At 40.8% G+C, this 19048-nt stretch overlaps 1 protein-coding gene across 1 annotated transcript in view; it reads right to left on the bottom strand.

Moving 5' to 3' along the window:
* The window catches only part of LOC103058013 (L-gulonolactone oxidase-like), a 31937-nt gene that overhangs the window by 3959 nt on the left and 8930 nt on the right, over positions 1-19048 (bottom strand). Inside the window, exons 6-10 of the mRNA XM_025173546.2 lie at positions 11594-11779; positions 6945-7052; positions 6316-6392; positions 4505-4654; positions 1958-2122 (exon numbers count right to left, since the gene is read on the bottom strand). Coding sequence (XP_025029314.1) covers positions 1958-2122; positions 4505-4654; positions 6316-6392; positions 6945-7052; positions 11594-11779 — 686 coding nt within the window. The remainder of the gene's footprint in view (positions 1-1957; positions 2123-4504; positions 4655-6315; positions 6393-6944; positions 7053-11593; positions 11780-19048) is intronic.

Genomic DNA, 19048 nt, shown 5'->3' on the forward strand with positions numbered 1-19048 from the left:
GAATAGATTATGGAAAGAAGAGAGCTATGCTGTAACCATAGAGTAAGAGGTAAATTTATAATGGTGCTTACAACTGCCGTAAAGAAGATCAGAAGCTACTTCTTTGTATCTTTTTTCTTTCTTTTCTATTTTTCTTTTACTTCCCCCCCCCTTTCTTTCACTATTAGCTTTCTCTTTGATTTCTTCTTTTTTTCCTTTTCTCGTTTTATATTAGTTTGTATTCATTTTTATCTTCTTTTTAAAAACATCTTTAATAAAATTATATTAAAAAGAAAAAGGAAGAGGAAGAAGTGGAAGGCGGGAACAGGCACTGAATGACTCTCCCTTACATTTGTGTGGTTCATTACAGAGGGAATCTTCTGCTCTGCCACACCACTGCCACAACCATCACCCCCATTTGCCAGTCATCCTGAAGGCACCTTAAATGCAAAGTGTGCTTCCTTCCTACTGTCCTCATCATGGGGATTTCAGATACATTTAGCCTGGTGTTTAGCCTGCAAGGAGTGCCTTCAGCCCATTCTTCTCCTCTTGATTTACCTAATAGCTTCGTGCTGTTTCAGCACTAAGGGAGTGAACTGCTTTTGTTTTAACTTGGCTCCTTTCCAGCAAGTCAAGATCCTGCAAGCCCGCTTGCTAAACAGTCTTTTTTCTTTTTTTAGCTCACAAAGCTGGGTGTGAGGGGGAGGGTTATTAGCTCAGGCAAGTAGGCAGTAAGTCCACAGAAAGTGTACATGCCACAAACACTCGATGACTTTGCTTTCCTCCATCTGTGAAGCAGGGAAGGGGGAAAACACTGGTTTTAAAAGGGTGGTAAGGAGATAAGTCATACACATTTTGCAGTGTGCTAGTGCTGGTTTGCTGTTAGCATCATTGTAAATGCAGAAGATATATTTAGTAGCGGAAGCATGATAATATCATGTGGGGGTAGGACTTCTTGAAGACCTCCCAGTCTTCACAGCCACAAGATGCTGGTTTCTGGTTAGTCAGTCTAACTTTCAGAACTGACCTATGTGCAGTGAGAATAGACCTGTAGGATGACCTTCTTTAGCCTAGGGCCCTCCAGATATGTTTGAACTTCAGGCCTCAAAAATCCCTGGTTGGCTGGAAATTCTGGTAGTTGTATTTTCAACAAATCTGAAGGGCACCGTAATAGGGAAGGCCGCTCTAAAATGACTCTTTGTAGGGAAGGAAAGTGGGTGTTGAGGAATAGCAATCTGCCTGTCCATCTCTCTGCAGGATCACTCCAACACTTCTGGAAGAATGCTGCATAAACTGGTCAGTAATGATTAATCTCACCAATAAGCACCACCACTCCAGAAGGCCATTTGAAAAGCATTGCCCCAGACAGCTGATATGTGTTACTGAGAGTCACCATACTGAATGCCACTCTTTTGAACATTAACAGGACAAGCATTGGGTCAGAATGTACCACTACTTCTTTGCACCTCAGCTTGAGACTCAGCTTTAAAAAATAGGGAGGGTAGTAGAGTTCATGTATTATATCCATTTATGCTGGTAAAGGGTAAACTCACTGCAGGAATGGTGGTTCTTCAGGGTGCTTTTCTGGTGGCTGCCATTTTTCTTTCCCAGAGACCCCCTATGGAGCACCATGAGCATCCTAGGGAGGAAACCTCTGGGAATAAAATGATGGCTATTGGTAGGAAGGGAGCTATTCTTGTTTCCTCAGAAGCTCTTTCTGTGCCAGACTAACATCAGAGATGGGGATTCTGGGAAAGAAAACAGAGGTGCTCAGCTAGAGGCTGCCATTAAAGTTGAGTGGAGGATGTAGAAGCAATGAGGGGCCAAAACAGGGTTCATCCCTTTTCGGTTTCATTTTTTAAACTCTTCTCTTTTGGCCTAGGGTTAATTAAGGTTCACTTTAGTTTTCATTGGTAAAGAAACACATTCCTCCAACCACCCAACTTGTCTTCCCCAGTTATGCCTCCCCCCTTCTCACCTGTACATAATAATGTTGATGTAACAGCTATCCCTCTGGAAACAGGGGCTCAGGAGGATGTCATCCCCCCGAGTGAAGCGCACTTCTACTGGGTAGTGGGCTACCATTTTGGGGTTCGTCTCCAGTATCCCTTTCAGCTCCAGAAGAGCATCCTTTGTTTTCTCACTACAAAAAACCCCCACCAAAACAAAACAAGACTCACCAGTCAAATCATACCAATATTTTAGAATGGAGTTACTATCTTTCCATTACAATCCAAAACTGGTTTAACTGTCCATGCCTTTTCATGAGTTGTAGGGAACCATGGAGATGACCTTGGAGAAGGAATCCAGAAGTTGTTAGGCCAACAACAGCTGCTGAAGCATGCGTTAAACATAGGAGGGGGTGAGAAGGTTTAAGGAAGAGATTCAAACTCCCCAGTATATAAATAGGAGGGAAGGGAAAACAGGCAGACTTGCAAAATTTTGTTGCTATAGCCAGTCTCAATAAAATAGAGTTATAGTTTTCCTGTAGAGTCAGTTACTTGACCTAGTCTACTTCATAGGGCTGATATAAGTCCATTGGGGGCAACCAGTTGTTGTTGTTCAATAAAATAAGGGAATCCTGTCACCCCCAATGGCATCCAGCAACATCTGTGGCTCTATTTTCAATGAACATGGATACAATTACACTTTCCAGGTTGTCCAAACTGAAAGCTACCCCATGGGCTTTTAAAAACCACTGTGGGCCAACCTCATAGCTGGGAGTGTTCAGTAAATAAATGAAAGCTAAATGAAATAAAGAAAGAAAAAACAGTTCTGAAATTCCCTCATTTTCAAACCTTTTTTAAAAATTGGTTTGTTAGAGAAATAGTCTGAAAATAATAGAATTAACTTTAATAAAGACAAATGTAATTTTCTTTATCTAGGAAGAAGAAGAAATCAAACACAGATATAAGATATGAATACTTGGCTTGCTAATGGCATTTGTGAAAAGAATAGTAGTTGATTGCAGACTGAATATGAGTCAGCTGCGCCCCAAAAGACAAATGTACTTTTAGGCCATAGAAGCAGAACTATTGTTTTCAGATCAAGGGACGAAAGAGTTCCATTTTATTCTATGCCCATCTTGAGAACTATGTTCAGTTCTGGACAACACCCTTTAATGATCCAAACCAATTAGATTCAGGGAAGGACAAGTGTGATCAAGGGACCTGAAACAAAATCATATGAAGAGAGATTGAAGGAAATGGGAACTTTTAATTTTCAGAAGACAAGGCCATGGAGGAAATGATATCATTCTTCAAGCACCTTTTCTTCAAACACAAACAATTATTTTTTTAATGTGCATTAAAGGAAAAATAGACCACAGAAAAGTGAGATCCATTCATCTATAATTCTGTGACCTTAAATTAGTAATTCTTTAGCTAAGCTAAGGGAGTAAGGAATCACTGTGTATGCCAGCCTAAAGGAAAGCAAGATATAAATATAAAAATTGCCCAGAGATGGGTTTTAAAATTCAGTGTCTTCCTTTAAGTGATGATCTTCTGTCTTTGAAAATGATCAGAATGTCCTGGGCCTTACAGTTTGGAATCAATTCATTAGCAATTACAAGGCTATAAGTCCAACAGGCAAAGGTATGGTAATAAATACACACTGAATTCAAAGGGAATCAAGACAGTGTTTGTCATCTCAGGCAAGCTTCACAGCAAGGTCTTGTTTTAACAATACCTAAGTGGAGGGTTGAAGTCTATCTTCTGATTTTACACATGGAACTGACTGAGCCTTCAGTTCAAGGGTTGAATGACAAGGACCGGAAATAGTGGATACTGGTCATCTCATCACAGTTGCTTGGGATGGGACCCTCTGATGACCTTTTTCTCAGCTGAGGATGACTCTTCAGCCAGGGGCATAACAAATCTTATTTCACTTGTTTTCTGTTTCTTAATTCTTGAATATTTTGGACATCATCTGGCCTACTTTGGCCTGGTTTCAGTTCTTCACCCTGTTACACTGGAACTTTATTTATTTTAAGGTAATGATTTATATGGTGACTTTTTCCCTGAATGGAACTCAAGACAATATTTATGATGTGCCTCTCTTTGATTTCAAACACCTGTTTCCTTTTCTTCTTCAACCTTTTACCTCATTGTAGTGTAGGCTTATTATTATTATTACATTTTTATCATATATATATATTCAATATTCATATTCAACTCAAGGTGGCAAACATACCCAATACTCCTGACTCCTATTTTCCCCACAACAGTCATCCTGTGAGGTGGGTCAGGCTGAGAAAGAGTGACTGGCCCAAAGTCAACCAGCTGGCTTTCATGCCTAAGGGAGGCCTAAAACTCACAGTCTCCTGGTTTCTAGGCCAGCACCTTAACCACTACACCAAACTGGCTCTCAATCTCAAACAATCCAGGGAGAATAGGATCTCTGAACACAGAGTTAAATAGATTCAACTTTTGATGGTAGAAGTCAAATGTTAAATGTCAAATATCCTCCAAATCATTCTGGAATCTTTTGTTTCTACCAGAAAGAGAGAGAGACCAACTTGACTTACATGGGAATGGCCCAGTCTTGTACATGCTGCTTGAACCGGCATTCATAGTTGAAGATTTTGTAGCTCAAATTGACATTTTCCACTTTGCCAGTGAAGAGGAGCCAAAAGAAGAAGTGGTTGATCCAAGTCACCAAGAAGGGCAAGAATGTGCTGAAGGTGAAGGAGAAATGACAGACTGAGAAGGGCTCTAGCTCCGTGGTAGAGCACTTGCTCTGCATGCCAAAGTCCCCAGATTGAATAGCTACCCTCTCCAGGTGTGACAGGGAATGATTCCTCTTCTAGCAGTCAGTATAGGAAGTCTTCCCCAGCTTGGCACCTTCCAAATCTTTGATTACAACTCTTGGGAGTGTGGGTATGGACCACCCTTCCCCAACCTGATATCATCCAGATGTGGTGGGGTTGCTGTGCCCATAATTCCCTGCCACCATGGCCAAGTTGAGTGCCCTGAGTCAGACATTCCTGGGCTAGACTGAAAAATATCCTGAGCCGCTGAAGGTCTGCTTCCCTCATTTCTACCTTGCAGAAGGAGAGGGGAGACGTCCATGCTGGATATCATCAAAGAGAGTTTTGCAGTGCAAGACTTTTGCTGGGTGGGGAATAAAAGCCTTCCCTATTGTTGCATCTAATCAAGCTGTTCATGTCACAGCAATTATTCACTAACACAGCACAAAGTCTTTTTGTAGCTTAGAGAAAAGATGAAAAGGAATCTATGTGGGAGTGGCAACATATGTCTATAGCTGTTAGCATTTTTTCCCTGGTCTCCTTCTTATTGAAGTACAAGGCTAGGAACATCAGAGATTAAACAGCATTCCACAAATAATAAAGTACCAGAGAGGTTTGACTTGAGTTCCTGATCAACCTTGTTATTCAATGTTTCCACGGGTGTATTCTGGTAGGCAAAAAAGCTTGCCAATTGCTCTTCATAGCTATTTGCCCACTGATTTCAGCAGAATAGCACAACTATGTAGCAGCATCTAGGCAATCTTGGCTGAACTTGAAAACCTATGCAAGGTCAGACCTAGTTTGTATTTGATGGGAGACCACCAGGAAATGCCTGGGCTGTGGTCTAAACTGAAAGTTAAAACAAACAAACAAACAAAAAGCAATGGCAAACCACTTCAGTATAGTTGCCAAGAACATTATCTTGACTTGTGGATGCCACACAAAGGACTTCACTTTTCAGCAGCTTATGGGTGGATTGATTGATTATGCGCCATCCCGTCGTTTTTTGACTCCTAGCAACCATATAGATAGATTTTCTCCATGGCAGATCTATCCCTAACCTGTTCTTTCAAATCTCCCAATGCTGTAACAGAGTCCATCCATTATGGGTGGAGCAAATTTTTTTCTCTGCCAATTCAGCAACCTCACAGAGGTGCTTTTATCTTCTGCCCACCAGAGGACAGCATGAGTTCAGCTATCACACCACTAGAGTAAAGAGGAGTGAGATTTACAATACTAGGAAGACATTCTGCATGTGTCTGTCTGTGAGTAATCTTGCTTGATTCACAGTGTGGGATGAAATCCCTTGACTTCAAGGAGTAAAAATTAATCAGAATATCAAATATACGGTCCCAGGTTGACACACTAATTCATTTTTGAAGTCTTGGAGAAGGAGTGGAAGATACCAGATAAATTCATGAGTTACAACTAAAGGAACCCACCCCAAGGTAACCTGGATGGGAGGTCTCCTGGGAAGCAGAAAATGGTGAGATATGAACAAGACAAATGCAGTCCTTCCATCCACCATGCAAGAAGATTTCACTAAAATTTTAGGGGCCCTTCCATATTCTAGAGATATAGAAACTAACCTGATCCAAAGAAGGAACTCCAGCAGATAATATCCAATGGCATAATCCCAAAACCAGTTTGCCGAGGAAGAGGAAGGCTGCAAAAGCAAGAGTACTGGATTATTATGAACTTGTCAAAAGGCTGGGGATCGGGCTTTTAAACTCATGTTATTGTGAGAACCACTTACTACCAAGTTCACCATAAACAGGAGCATATACCAAGGTGGAATTGATTGATTGTACTGATATCCCACCTTTCTTTTCAGAGCTCATATAGGGGCTTATATGGGGTCCTCCCCTCAATTTATGCCAGCAACAACCACCTTGTGAGGTACTTTGGGCTGAGAGACAGAGTGACTGGCCAAACTCACTCAGTGAGCTCCATGGCTGGGTCTCTCTGATTCAAGTCTAGTGCTTTAATTGTTTAAGGTTAGGAGGTCAGACCAGCCTCTCTCAACTGCACACTTTTGAATTGCTCTGGGAATAGTTGACAGGGATTAGAGTTAGGCTTATAAGGGCATATCTGTGGTGAGGTTAGATGCAACTTCTTGACCTGTAAAGCAATGATGTTTATGGAGACTGCCTCCCTAGTTTTCTCTCTCCAATAAAGTTAATGACAAATTAGTTTTGTCATGGTACAATGAACTCACCTTGTTGGTATGATCTTGGTAGATGATGCTCACGTTTTCACTGTGAGGGAACCAAAGGAAGCGGAAATACTCAGATTTCTTTAGATGATTTTCTAGGTTGTCAAGGACCTGCAAGTGGTCAAAGCTGAGAATGGGCACATCTTTAAATTGGGTGATATTGCTCATGTTTCTGGTGTTGGTGGGCCACCTGGATGATATGCTGAATAATTCATGTTCAAGAGTAAAACTGGCAGAATTATGAATTTATTATTTCTCACCTTTCCTCCAGAACCTCAAGGTGGCATGCACAATACTCTCTCCTCCATTTTTACCCACCACAACAATTCTGTGAGGTCAGTGTGAGGTTGGGTTGAGCAATAATGATCCAACACCCTCCCCCAAAGAGCTTCCTTGGTGAGGTTAGCCATGAATCTGGGTTTCCCTAGTTCTAATCCAATACCTTAACCATCACTTTGTCACTGGTTCTCCTCTGCAAGATGATTATTTTTCAGCCCATTAATTTACTGCAGGAAAAGGACAACAACAAATAGTTGCTATTGTTCCTAACAGCAAGAGTAGTTCAACAGTGGAGACAGTTATGATGAGTTCCCTTTCATTTGTCTGGACAGTTACCTTCTGGGGATGCTTAATTTGGATTCCTGCACTGAGTAGAGGGTTAGACTTGGTGGCCTAAATGTTCCTTCCTGCTCTAGGATTCTATGGGAAGTCCTTCTCATCAATATGAATGTCTCAAAAATACTGCAGAGGAACAAGAACATTCACATAGGAGTTTTATATAGGATGTCTTAAAAGTGCAGTTTTTAAAGCTTAAAACTGCACTAAGATTTTTGGGATACCTTGTATTAATTCCCCCTCACATTTTTCTAAAAGTTTTGCCAGCAAAATTTGATCAGTGAAACTTTATGTCACCAAATAACTGGTGTATATGATCAATAGTTGTTGTTTGAATTAATTGCTGCTTCCTGGCCATGAACCACTTTAAGTTTTCCATTTTCTCAGATGGCTTAAAAAATAGAAAATGAGAGATTGGACAAACACAGCAATCCAAACTTCTTCCCATGTGAAGTCTTACAAATTTGCTCTGGAGATGGGAGCGACGATTGCAGAGTTAATAAACCAACAGCAAAACTGACTGACACAGTTGAGGATTGGACTAGATCAGCCTTTCTCAACCTTTTTACCCTGGAGGAACCCTTGAAATAATTTTCACGTATCAGGGAACCCTGCCATCTTCTCTAACCACAGGTCACTGCCAAAGAACAGGTTGAGTCTTCCTAGCAAACACAGGTTCTTTTCTGCAGCGGAGGAATTTGTTTGGTTCACCATTACTATTTTCATCAGCTTTTGGTCATGGGTTGCCTTCCATTTGGAAAAGGATGGTGGCTCACTATAGCTTTCTGTTGAACTACCCAGGAAAGAAAATGCCCACAACTAAAGGATGATTTTGCAATCTCCCTCCCTCCCTCCCTCCCTCCCTACCTCTCAAACCTATGCCTATGAGGCCATGGGAACTAAGAAGCACACATTACATGTAGCAAATGAAGGAGGAGTAAAATATATTGGACAAGAATGGTCCATGGAGACAAACAGAAAAAGTGAACAGCCAGTGGGGCTCAGCAGTTCAACTTCACGTAAAAGAAGCATCTGTTTCTCCAACCTAATCTGGAGGCCCATGTGCAAAATCAGGAGTAATGAGACATATTATGTGTGTGCCAAAGGAAAACATGGCACAAAGAAAAGGAAAAAAAGTTGGGGGGGACCTTTCTGTTAATTTTGTTCTCTCCAGCTGCCTCAGGAAACAGAAAAGGCTTTGAGGGAAAACATATTGACGCGTACAGTATTTATGGAACTGGTGAAAACGAGTCAAAGAAGAGAAAAAGAAGAGGCCACTATGATTCAGATATCACATGAAGATGTGAAACCAGTGTGTCACAGTGACATAGTGCCTGATCCAGATTTCCATTCAAGGTCAGCCATGAAATTATGGGCTCAGACTTAGGTCTTTTGGCCATCCACATTCAGCCCTCCTTCTTTTAAAATAAGAACTGCTGCTTCTTATCCAACCTGACCTTGGTGAATTAGAAAGTCTTCTTAGCATCCCATTTCCATTAGTATCCAGCCTAGTGCCTTTGGAAGCCTATAATCAGAATTTGAAGGCAACAGGCCTCCCTTATTAATGGCCCTGCCTTTACTGGTATCAGGTATTCAGAGATTCATCTATTCTGAAGGTTTAATTCCACTATCGTGGTTAATTGCAAATAATGGATGAATCCAAAATACATTCATTTATTGAAGCAATAGCTTAGGCCACCCTTCAAATGCTTGGTGCTTGCCAGATTTATTAGACAACATTGTAGTGGCGAAACATCTGCTGTTAGCATCATTAATTGCTGGGCTGGCTGTGGGGTTATGGGAACTATAGTTCAGTATGTTTGTAAGGCACTAAGTCTTCCAAGGCTACAGTAAAAAAAAAAAAAAAAGGTCAATGAGGAGAAGGGGGAAAATTCAGTTTGTTTGAAAAATTGGTCCATTCACCCCTATTTCTTCTATGCTACCAATTTCAGCAAATGCTGCCCACTCATAGGCTCTTTATTTCCTGAAAAAGTATCTGAGAAGATCTATGCTTGATGGTCCCATTAAAGAGCTATCAGATTACCCTTAAAAGGAGGACATGAACGTAGTAGATTTTTCTTGAAGTTGGCGGTCAGTGCTTGGTATTCAGAGGGCTGATCCTGGCTATTTCTACATATTTTCATTATCTTTATTATCATCATTTATCAACTGTCCCCAAACACAAGTTGTCTAAGCCAAATATAGATTAAAACATGATAATCACACTGCCAATAAAATTTAAGTCATGAAAACTGCATGAACCCTAGGCAGCCTGCCGCAGTAACAGCAGCATCATTGGAATAAACTTACTTCATGAACTTAACTAAGTCTCCTTGAAAGCCAGCTAAGGAAATACCTGTGTGCTGCATCTAAGACAACTTTCTACTAGTGAGATTAATTGGATGATCTCACCTTCTACTACTTTAAAAAGAGAAAAATATCTTCCTATTTATTTTCTCTACTCCCTGAATAATTTTGCATATCATACCTCGCCTTTTAAACTAAAGATCTTAAAAGTTGTTATTTCTCCTCCGAGGAAAGTTGTGGCAGGAACTGAGCAAAGTTAAGGGACAAATTGTTCTCATCTGAACCTTTCCCTGCTGTCCCCCTCCAGATGGGTTGGGATAGCGTGGTCCCTTTTCGCAATGTGGGCTAGGAATTTGGAAAGCAGCCCATCTGGCTGGAAAAGGCTGCTGTAAGTTATTTGTAGGTCAAAGACAGAGAGAATGAAGTAGGATAATTTCAGCCTGGCCATTTCTGTCTCAAGTGAGAACTCTGGGTTAATTTGTTTGTTTTCTTGGCTCTCCATAGTATTCTGAGGGGTCTTCTCCAACACCAAAATGTCAATACTCTTCCTATCCTGCTTGTTCAAAGCCCAACGTTTGCTTCCATAGAGTATCACAGAAATACCATGGCTTACATGATTCTGATCTTTGTAGGTATAGACACATCATGCCATTTAAATATCTTCATGGCTGCTCTACCAAGTGCTTGTCTGCAGTTGATTTCTTGACTGCTTGTTACTTTACTGTTGATGGTTGATCCTGAAAGGCAGAAGCTATCCACCATTTCAATATCTTCATTGTCAATTCTAAGGCTGGTTGTTCTACCCGTTGTCATTAGTTTGCTCTTCTTTATATTTAATTTTAGTCCCATTTTTTCACTGTGTTCCTTAACTTTTATCACTAGAGCTTGCAGATCCTTTACATTTTCAGCTACCAGGGTAGTGTCTTCAGTATAGTGCAGGTTATTGATTTTTCTTCCTCCAGTTTTAAAACCATGCTCATCTTCTTTCAAACCAATTTCCCTTAATATACATTCAGCATATAGGTTGAATAAATAAGTGGAGAGTATACAGCTCCCACTTACCTCAGAAGCAAACACAACAAGAATGTTGATTTAAAATAAAGCATTCTTAGAAGGATACATCTGTATCATAGACAAAAGTCTGTCAGAAATTTGTTTTATGCAAGATAACATGGGTGTGTGGAATTTTCCAAGTATAAATGTATGGAATATGCACTGCTCTTCCCAATGAATGGGAGATGAAGAGTTAAAATGTTTGGCACACATGGGGAATGTGCACGCACACTTTAGATCAGTGTTTCTCAACCTTGGCAACGTTAACATGTGTGGACTCCAACTCCCAGAATTCCCCAGCCAGCATGTTTGGCTGGGGAATTCTGAAAATCCAAGTCCCCACATCTTAATGTTGCTAAGGTTGAGAAACACTGCTTTAGATACTAAAAAATAATTTCTGATGACTGGACACTCCCTGAAAAGAAATTTTATCTTCCTACTTAGGGACCTCAGCTTAGAAGATTCTCTAACAAATGAGATGAATTGAGACTGTTGTGTATAGAAAAAGAATACCTGTTAACTAATGACAGCTGCCTGCTGGTAGAATTATTCTAGCAGCTTTGATTCTTCCAAGACATTAAAATATCAAATGGCATTTTGGCCACACAGATAGAGACATCACATGCCTCTCAAAATGGTGTTAAATTGTACTTCCTGACTGCAGCATCTGAGCTTACCTCCTTGAGTGTAGATGGAAAGGTGGTTTCTTGCAGATAGAATTCTGCTACACATTGGAAGGTGACTGTCAGAATGATGCCCAGGCAGCCCAGATGTACACATGCTGCTTGGTAAAGTTCAGGATTCACAGATTCAGAGCACTCCAGGATTTCCCCTGAAGCTGTCAACAGCGTCATAGCTACCACCTACCAGGGGAAGAGCAAGGAATCTGGTTTAATCTGGGAATCAGTCCACCTATTACAGGACATTTGAAGAGTTAGTTTCAGTTGAGTTCTGCTTTACTGTAGTTTTCGTGCATGCACCCACCATCAAAGAAGCAATATCTGTCAACCTGCCCAACTGGTAGACCCAGGGCCATGAGTTAAAATTATAACGTTTAGGCTGTGTTCACACAACGTATTTAACCAGGCTATTACAGATTTAGTAGTTACACATTGGCAACATACTAAGACAGCTTTTTAAAAGCTAGATCGGCTTTTTTATACCTTAGTATGTTGTATGAACTCATATTACAGGTAGTCTTCATTTAGCAACCACAACTGGGACTGGCAACTTGGTTGTTAAACGAAACAGTTGCTAAGTGAAACCATGACTGTGCTTATCTTACTTCAGCTTTCCTTTGCTTTACAGACCTGCAAAGATCATAAATGCGAGGATTGGTTGCAAAGTTACTTTTTCATCAGTTATAACTGTGAATGGTTGCTAAATGAGGCAGCCACTAAATGAAGACCACCTGTAATCTGGGTTATGATTTAGTGAGTTGTATGAGCCAAGCCAATAATATTTCTCGATGAAGCCGGTTTAAACTGGGGTGGAGTGGGGGGAATCAGTGGCCCCGAAGCTGAATGGCCCCACCTCTCTATAGCCCTTAGAGCAGAGTTGTCCAAACTTGGCCACTTTAAGATGAGTGGACTTCAACATGGCTGGCTGGGGAATTCTGGGAGTTGAAGTCCACTCATCTTAAAGTGGCCAAGTTTGGATAACACTGCCTTAGAGTGTTGATGACCACAACTGCTGAAAATCAGTGATATTCTGTCTCACAGTTTTGAGGCAGAATACACACATAATCTGTGATATAAGGCTCAGATTAATATTTTTAAAAAATAACCATCCCCAAACTCCTCCAGATTCTTAAAAAAAAAGCAGAATTCTCCGATCCTGTCCACGTGGATGACATGGCCCTGCCCACTTTGCACCACTGTCTGCCTATTCTACCTTTGCACCTTAAAAAAACATCATTTGGCTCAAACTTAACCCAAAGTACCCCTTCCTTGTTTACACAATGACTGCGTCCATACAACACATTGGGCTAGATTAAAGCATGATTGGAAAGTTTGTAGTTCAGCATGTTGTAGGGATTCAGCCCTTGTCTTAGCATGTTGGGTGAACCAAGCTACCTATCATGCCTTCTTCTGGTGGTGTAAAGGTTGGTTCCCAAAACGGTAAAGATTCAGGAGTTAGTTATGTAAACAGCCAGCTGCAAACTTCCTTGTTATCAGTGAAGAGATCTGCCTCCTCCCTGGATCATAGGGAGGCTGTTAGAAAGGAAATCAAAACATTTCCACTATAGCAGATGTACAGATGGATTGATTCTAGATGGGAAAGGGTCCAGCTGCTGGAATTCATCTAACGCTATCCTGTCCATCTCAATGGAACCTGCTAAAATTACTTCCGTGAAACGTATGCTTGGAAAGAATCCCTTTTGGTTTGGGGGAAGCTGCAAAGGGCCTGATATCTAAGTGCCTGGTTTACACATGATTATTTGTTTTTTGTTTTTTTAATGTCTGAAGCTTTTTACGTTGTGCTGTTTTGGGTGTTGATATTATTTATGGATTTTATGTGGCATGTTTCAAGTTTAATTTTATTCTGAGATTGTTGGATTTCATTGATAATGTCATTGTTTTATGTTCTTAACTGCCACAGGCTGGTTTGCTTGGAGTGTGCAGTAACAAAACAATAAATCATTCAACATGATAAATCAACATGACAAATCATTCGATCAAGTGAAGCCATAATATGGCTCATTTGGATACAGCATGTGATGTAAGCATAGATGCTTTGTTTTCTTAACCTGGTTTAGGATTTAGTATATTGTTTGAACCCACCCATGTAGTTGCAATAACCACCCCTACGTGCTCATTAACACTGTTGGTGTCATTGCACTTATTTGAGGTTAACTGGAAAAGAAACAACTGAATGTATTGTATATGCTCATTCCACTGGAAAGCATTGCCTTGAGTCAATCTGAAGCACTACAACTTCTACTGCAGCTTTTCCCAATTGGGTGCCTTTCAGATTTGTTGGACATCAATTCCCATAAGCCTTTAGGAATTGGTCCAAGAGATCTTGAGGGCACAAGTTGGAGAAGGGTGTTTTACTACATTTGAATCTTCTGTTGATGTTGCAATCATCACACTGCAAGATGGGCTTCCTCATAAGATAAGTTGCTCTTAGTCTCAGTATCAACTTCTTTTTTGTTTAGATTATGTATTGTGGGTTTTTAACAACATTGTTGTTTTTTGCTTAAACTTTGTTTGCTGCCCAGAGTCACTTTGGGAAGAGAGGCAGCCACAGGGAAGGGAAGGGAGGAAGGGAGGAAGGGAGGAAGGGAGGAAGGAAGGAAGGAAGGAAGGAAGGAAGGAAGGAAGGAAGGAAGGAAGGAAGGAAGGAAGGAAGGAAGTAAGTTAAAACTTTCCTAACCTGTGTTTAGGATACAGAAGCAATAAGAGGAAGAAACAAAACAGGTTGCACATACTTGGGATTCATAAATCCCAACTAATTCAGTGCAAAGATTTCAGGAAAGGCATACATTTGGGAGTCTTTGATGTAACAATTTCTCACAGATAAATGAGGGAGACTGTAAACTGCTGGAATTCATCTGCATCATTACTTGATATTGAACTATATGATTTGGTTTTAAAAAATTGTGCTTATTTATACACCACCAGCCTCCACAGTGATTATCCTGAGGGCACTTTGGGGACAGTATAAATGGGATACCACATTAGAGTCATTACAGTTCAACTTCAGCCTAATAAGTTTACCATAACATTATTTTATTACAGCAGAGTCAAAACTGCTCATATTTTTAGCAATGGCTATGCTTGCATGCTATGCTTACCCATGGTTATCTGAACAATTTTAATTGAACAAATCCATTTACTGGGGTCTCATGATACACTGAACCATAAATTAACCCCATAGACAAAAGTTAGCCTAAGTTGCTGTCAGCTAGTTGATGGCTCATTGTGTTATAAAATAGAATTACTTTGACTGCTTATAAAAATGTCCATTTGCTTGTCTTCACTTCTCTTTGGTTCAGCAAAATCTGATTGGCTATAAAAAAAATCATATCAGCCTCATTTACTATAAGGTCCCTGACTGGGTAAGATCACTCATGTGATTAATCTAAGAAACAGAGAGAAAGAAGCAAAGTAAAAAAATGAATGGTGCTGAACAAAACTTGAAACACTAACAATGCTGAAGGCTCATATTGTTAGGTATTTGAGAAAAGAGATAGGAGAATTCCATCACTCATAAATGGCTAATTTTAATTCCAAATGAAAAATATCTGACAAGCACCGGGCAGATTTACTCTGAACTGGTGATTCAGTTTTAAGGTTCATTTGATGTTTCAGTTCAAATGAGATTTTTCAACTATCGATTCAAGCAGAAGGTCCTCAGAAGGCAGTAAAAAGGGTCAGGATGGTGGCCTTGACTGCATGTTTGAAGCACGACCCATTTTTATGTGCATTGTACATGTACAATATGTAAAAGGGGTCAGAGCTTTAATTGCATAGCCATAAGTCACCCTCTTGGCTTTTATTGGCCCCAGTATGGATGCTCCTGGTTTAAAGTTTTGTTCAGGTTCAGGAACATCTGCTTCAGCAACATGAACATCTGCAGATCTGAGTCATGACTTTTGACCTACTGCCAAGCTTCTGTAAGGATGTGGGGAATGTCCTTGGTGTGTTGTACAGTTGCCTCATTGGCTGTAGCCCAGAGTTTACAGTTGCCAGAAAGGGCAGATCCCATCCCCTAAAATGATTTAAAGCTAGCATCTTCTAGAGCTGGATGACTCTCAATGGCTGGTTGATGCTAAAAGAGGCAGTAAGTAACTGACGGACAATGTCTTGGAGACCCCAGTTCTTCACAGTGCGGAAATGGGAGCATCCCAACCATCCATTTTTCCCTGTCCTAGCCCAGTTTTTCCTCTCTGGAAACTTTCTCCAGCAGAGGGCACCAGTGGGCTGAATTTCAGGCTACCCTCTGGATCTCCAATGGCTCTACAGAACAAATTTCATCAATCCTCTGGTTTGCCTTTCCTCCTTTCTCACTTGCTGAACATGACTTCCCAGGGGGAAGAAAAGACAAGGGACAGGAAGTAGACAAAATTAAGAGTCTGAGGCCTTTTGCACGGTGCTGCTGTGCTGGGCCTTTTTTCCATCTCTAGGCAATCTTCTGAGGTCAAAGTGGTTCAGAGGAGAAAACAAGCTCTAGGGAAATCACACTAAAATAATTTGAAACAAACCTGCCTATCATTCTGCAAATTTTGCAGCTGAGACTCTGCTCCTATCCTAGGCAGCCATTTACTGCTTTGGTTATATAACAAGGACAGACTTCCATTCTAGGATGCAAGAGAGATAATAAGATGGGCCAATATAATTGCTTTAAAATTCTGCTCTCTGCAGAGTTCTACATCATGCAGTAGCCTGTTGGGTTTGGGCTATATACTAATGTGAACTTGTGGACTGTTTCACCTTCTCTTTCTTCCTCTCTTGCACTCATGTGCATATGCACACGAGGCAGAATAGTCAACATCATGCTAAACTACTGCTTAGCTTTGACCTATTTGCCATTTGAACCCTCCCATTATTGTTATAAACCAGCATTTAGACTTAGTGTACTATATGAACTATGCAAATATAGCTTGTTTAACTAACTATGATTAAACAAGCAATGGCTGGGCACAATTGTGATCAGTGCTGCATCCTCTGGTGGTGGATTCTATCATCTAATGCAGTGTTTCTCAACCGCAGCAGCATTAAGATGTGTGGACTCCAACTCCCAGAATCCCCCAGCCAGAAACATTAAGACGCATGGACTCCCACTCCCAGAATTCCCCAGCCAGCATGTAGCCAGGGTCCTATTCAGCAACGTTATGTCAATGTATGCTGAATTCATGAATTAGTGCAAATGTTGGTGAGGCTGAGAAACACTGGTCTAATGTAATATGTGATGAATTTCCATTTTTCTATCCTGAATCTCCTACCATTAATCTTCCAGTATCACGTGCACCCACGTTCTCCAAATGATGCCTAATATGCCTCTATTATGTCCTGCTTACTAAACTCAAGATGCATCCATGAGTATTAGTTTACTTTGACTCAAGGTGTGTTGTGTTCCTTTTGCTAACTTTGCTGTTTTCCAGCTGAACACTCATTCTGCACTTTGAGAGTCTGTTTTGGAGTTTATTTTGCCCCTTTCCATTGCAGATGCAGAAATGCTCAATTCTGTGCCTGGATCGCTGTTAAAGCTGCAGGAGCCCTCTGCTCTTTTGCACCTGGTCACCTAAATATTCCCATTGCGCTTTATTTTATTTTACTTTGATTCATGCTCCCAACTGGGCAGTCTTCTGTATGTCAACATGTGCACATTTATAAGCACTTGCACCAGAAGAAAAACCCTGCCACTGTAACACTTCCTCTGGAAGTTTTCAGGTAGGAAACTGATGCTCAGAGGCAGAAAGAGACGTGGGAGCTGAGATTTCTCGGACGTTTCTTCCTTCCTCATCCCCTCATGGTGCAGGCTGTCTTTTAGGCAAATAAAATAAGAATAACTTATTAAATAAGTTTCAACTTGGATTGAGACGAGTGGCTATGGAAACTGAGTGAATAAACAAACAAATAAATAATCTACTACTGCAAGGCTACAAAGCTTTGTTCTACTTTCTCCCATTTCCTAGAATTTTCCCCTTTGCTTCTTCTACAGAACCTGTCAGCTGCCAATACATTTTATATCCTCTTGGTTCCCGAAAGGCCATCTTTTGTCTCTCAACTGATCACCCACCCTCTCTTATTAGCCTTCCCCCTCTCTCTTTTTCTTTTTTACAGCCCTCCCTTGTCACTTCTTACAATTCACAGATTTTTGCAGGGGACAAATTATCAATCATATTGAAAGGCAAGTCATTTAGCCAGCCACCGTGGTCTGAAGTGGGGAGAGCAATTTGTTTTGCAAGCAGCCATGAACTGCTATTAATGGCCTATGGATAATTGGGGAGAGGAATATCAAAGCCCTGGGCTCCAGCTAAGCTCCACTCCACCCCAATTCACCCCTATAAACTCCCACACCTATACAGTATATAAGATTGGCAGCAAACAGGGTCCTATTCAGCAATGTTATGTCAATGTACGCTGAATTCGTGAATTAGTGCAAATGGGCCTTTATATTTTGTGCACACCTTTGCACATACTTGAAAATGCAGTTGTATACGTCCTGACAACTATGCTTAGCTACTATGGCTTCCTAAACTTTTGGATTGGCAGACATATCTGGAATTTCGACAGCCTGTTATGGTCATTCTTACAAAATGGCTCCCATGATGGGAGTAAGCAATCACGAAACAGCCATTAAACCAAATAGTAAAGTTACTCCCCATAACTCCCACTCCAGGATGCCCTCAACTTCCTCATCTTACAGTTGAACTTTTGGGGGGACAGATGAGCACACACCCAGCCAAAACACACTGCCACTACCCCCACTTTATTTTTGAAAAATGGTGCTAGAATCTATGTCTCGCCTATTGTTATTATTGGAAATACAGGATATGTTTTGCTTGGCAGCATGCTGGCTTCCCAGTTTTTTAAATTAAAAGAATCAATAATAATAGCAACAATAATAAAATCGACTTAGGCAAGAAGCCAAGCAGATGCAAGGAAGTAATGGGGGGAGGGCAGGCTGTTGCTTGGCAGGCACTGTGCGGGGGATCAAATCAGGGACATTTCCTAAGACTTTTTACCTGTTGCTCCTCTGTCTCTCTTTCTGATCTGCCTTCTTAACTTTCCTACCACAATTAGCCCTGTCATTCTGCAGGATTCCTGCATCTGATGATGGGTACTCTATTGAAGTTATGCCATAATATGTTGGTTTGCTTTTACTGGACCATGACTTTCTTTGTTGATTTTCATACAATCATAAAGTGAAAGGATCATCATGTCTATGGATGGGGATTTTATTCTGATCTGAGGGATGAACTGCACAGGGTTGTAGCCCTCCATAAACACAACTGTGAGCCAAAGTGAAAGGAGGTTGCCATTTCAGGAAAGTGCATTTCACACCTATCTAGAGGCACATTCCTATCTCTATTGCATTGGCTTTACAGTGGAATTGTTTTAACGCTTTACTGTAACAGACAGGATGGGGATTTTCAAGAAGGAATTGTAGAAATAGAGAGT

Source organism: Python bivittatus, unplaced genomic scaffold (assembly GCF_059951505.1).
Source record: "Python bivittatus isolate LINGU-HERP-01145 unplaced genomic scaffold, Pbiv_v1 ctg000690_np1212, whole genome shotgun sequence".
NCBI lineage: Eukaryota > Metazoa > Chordata > Lepidosauria > Squamata > Pythonidae > Python > Python bivittatus.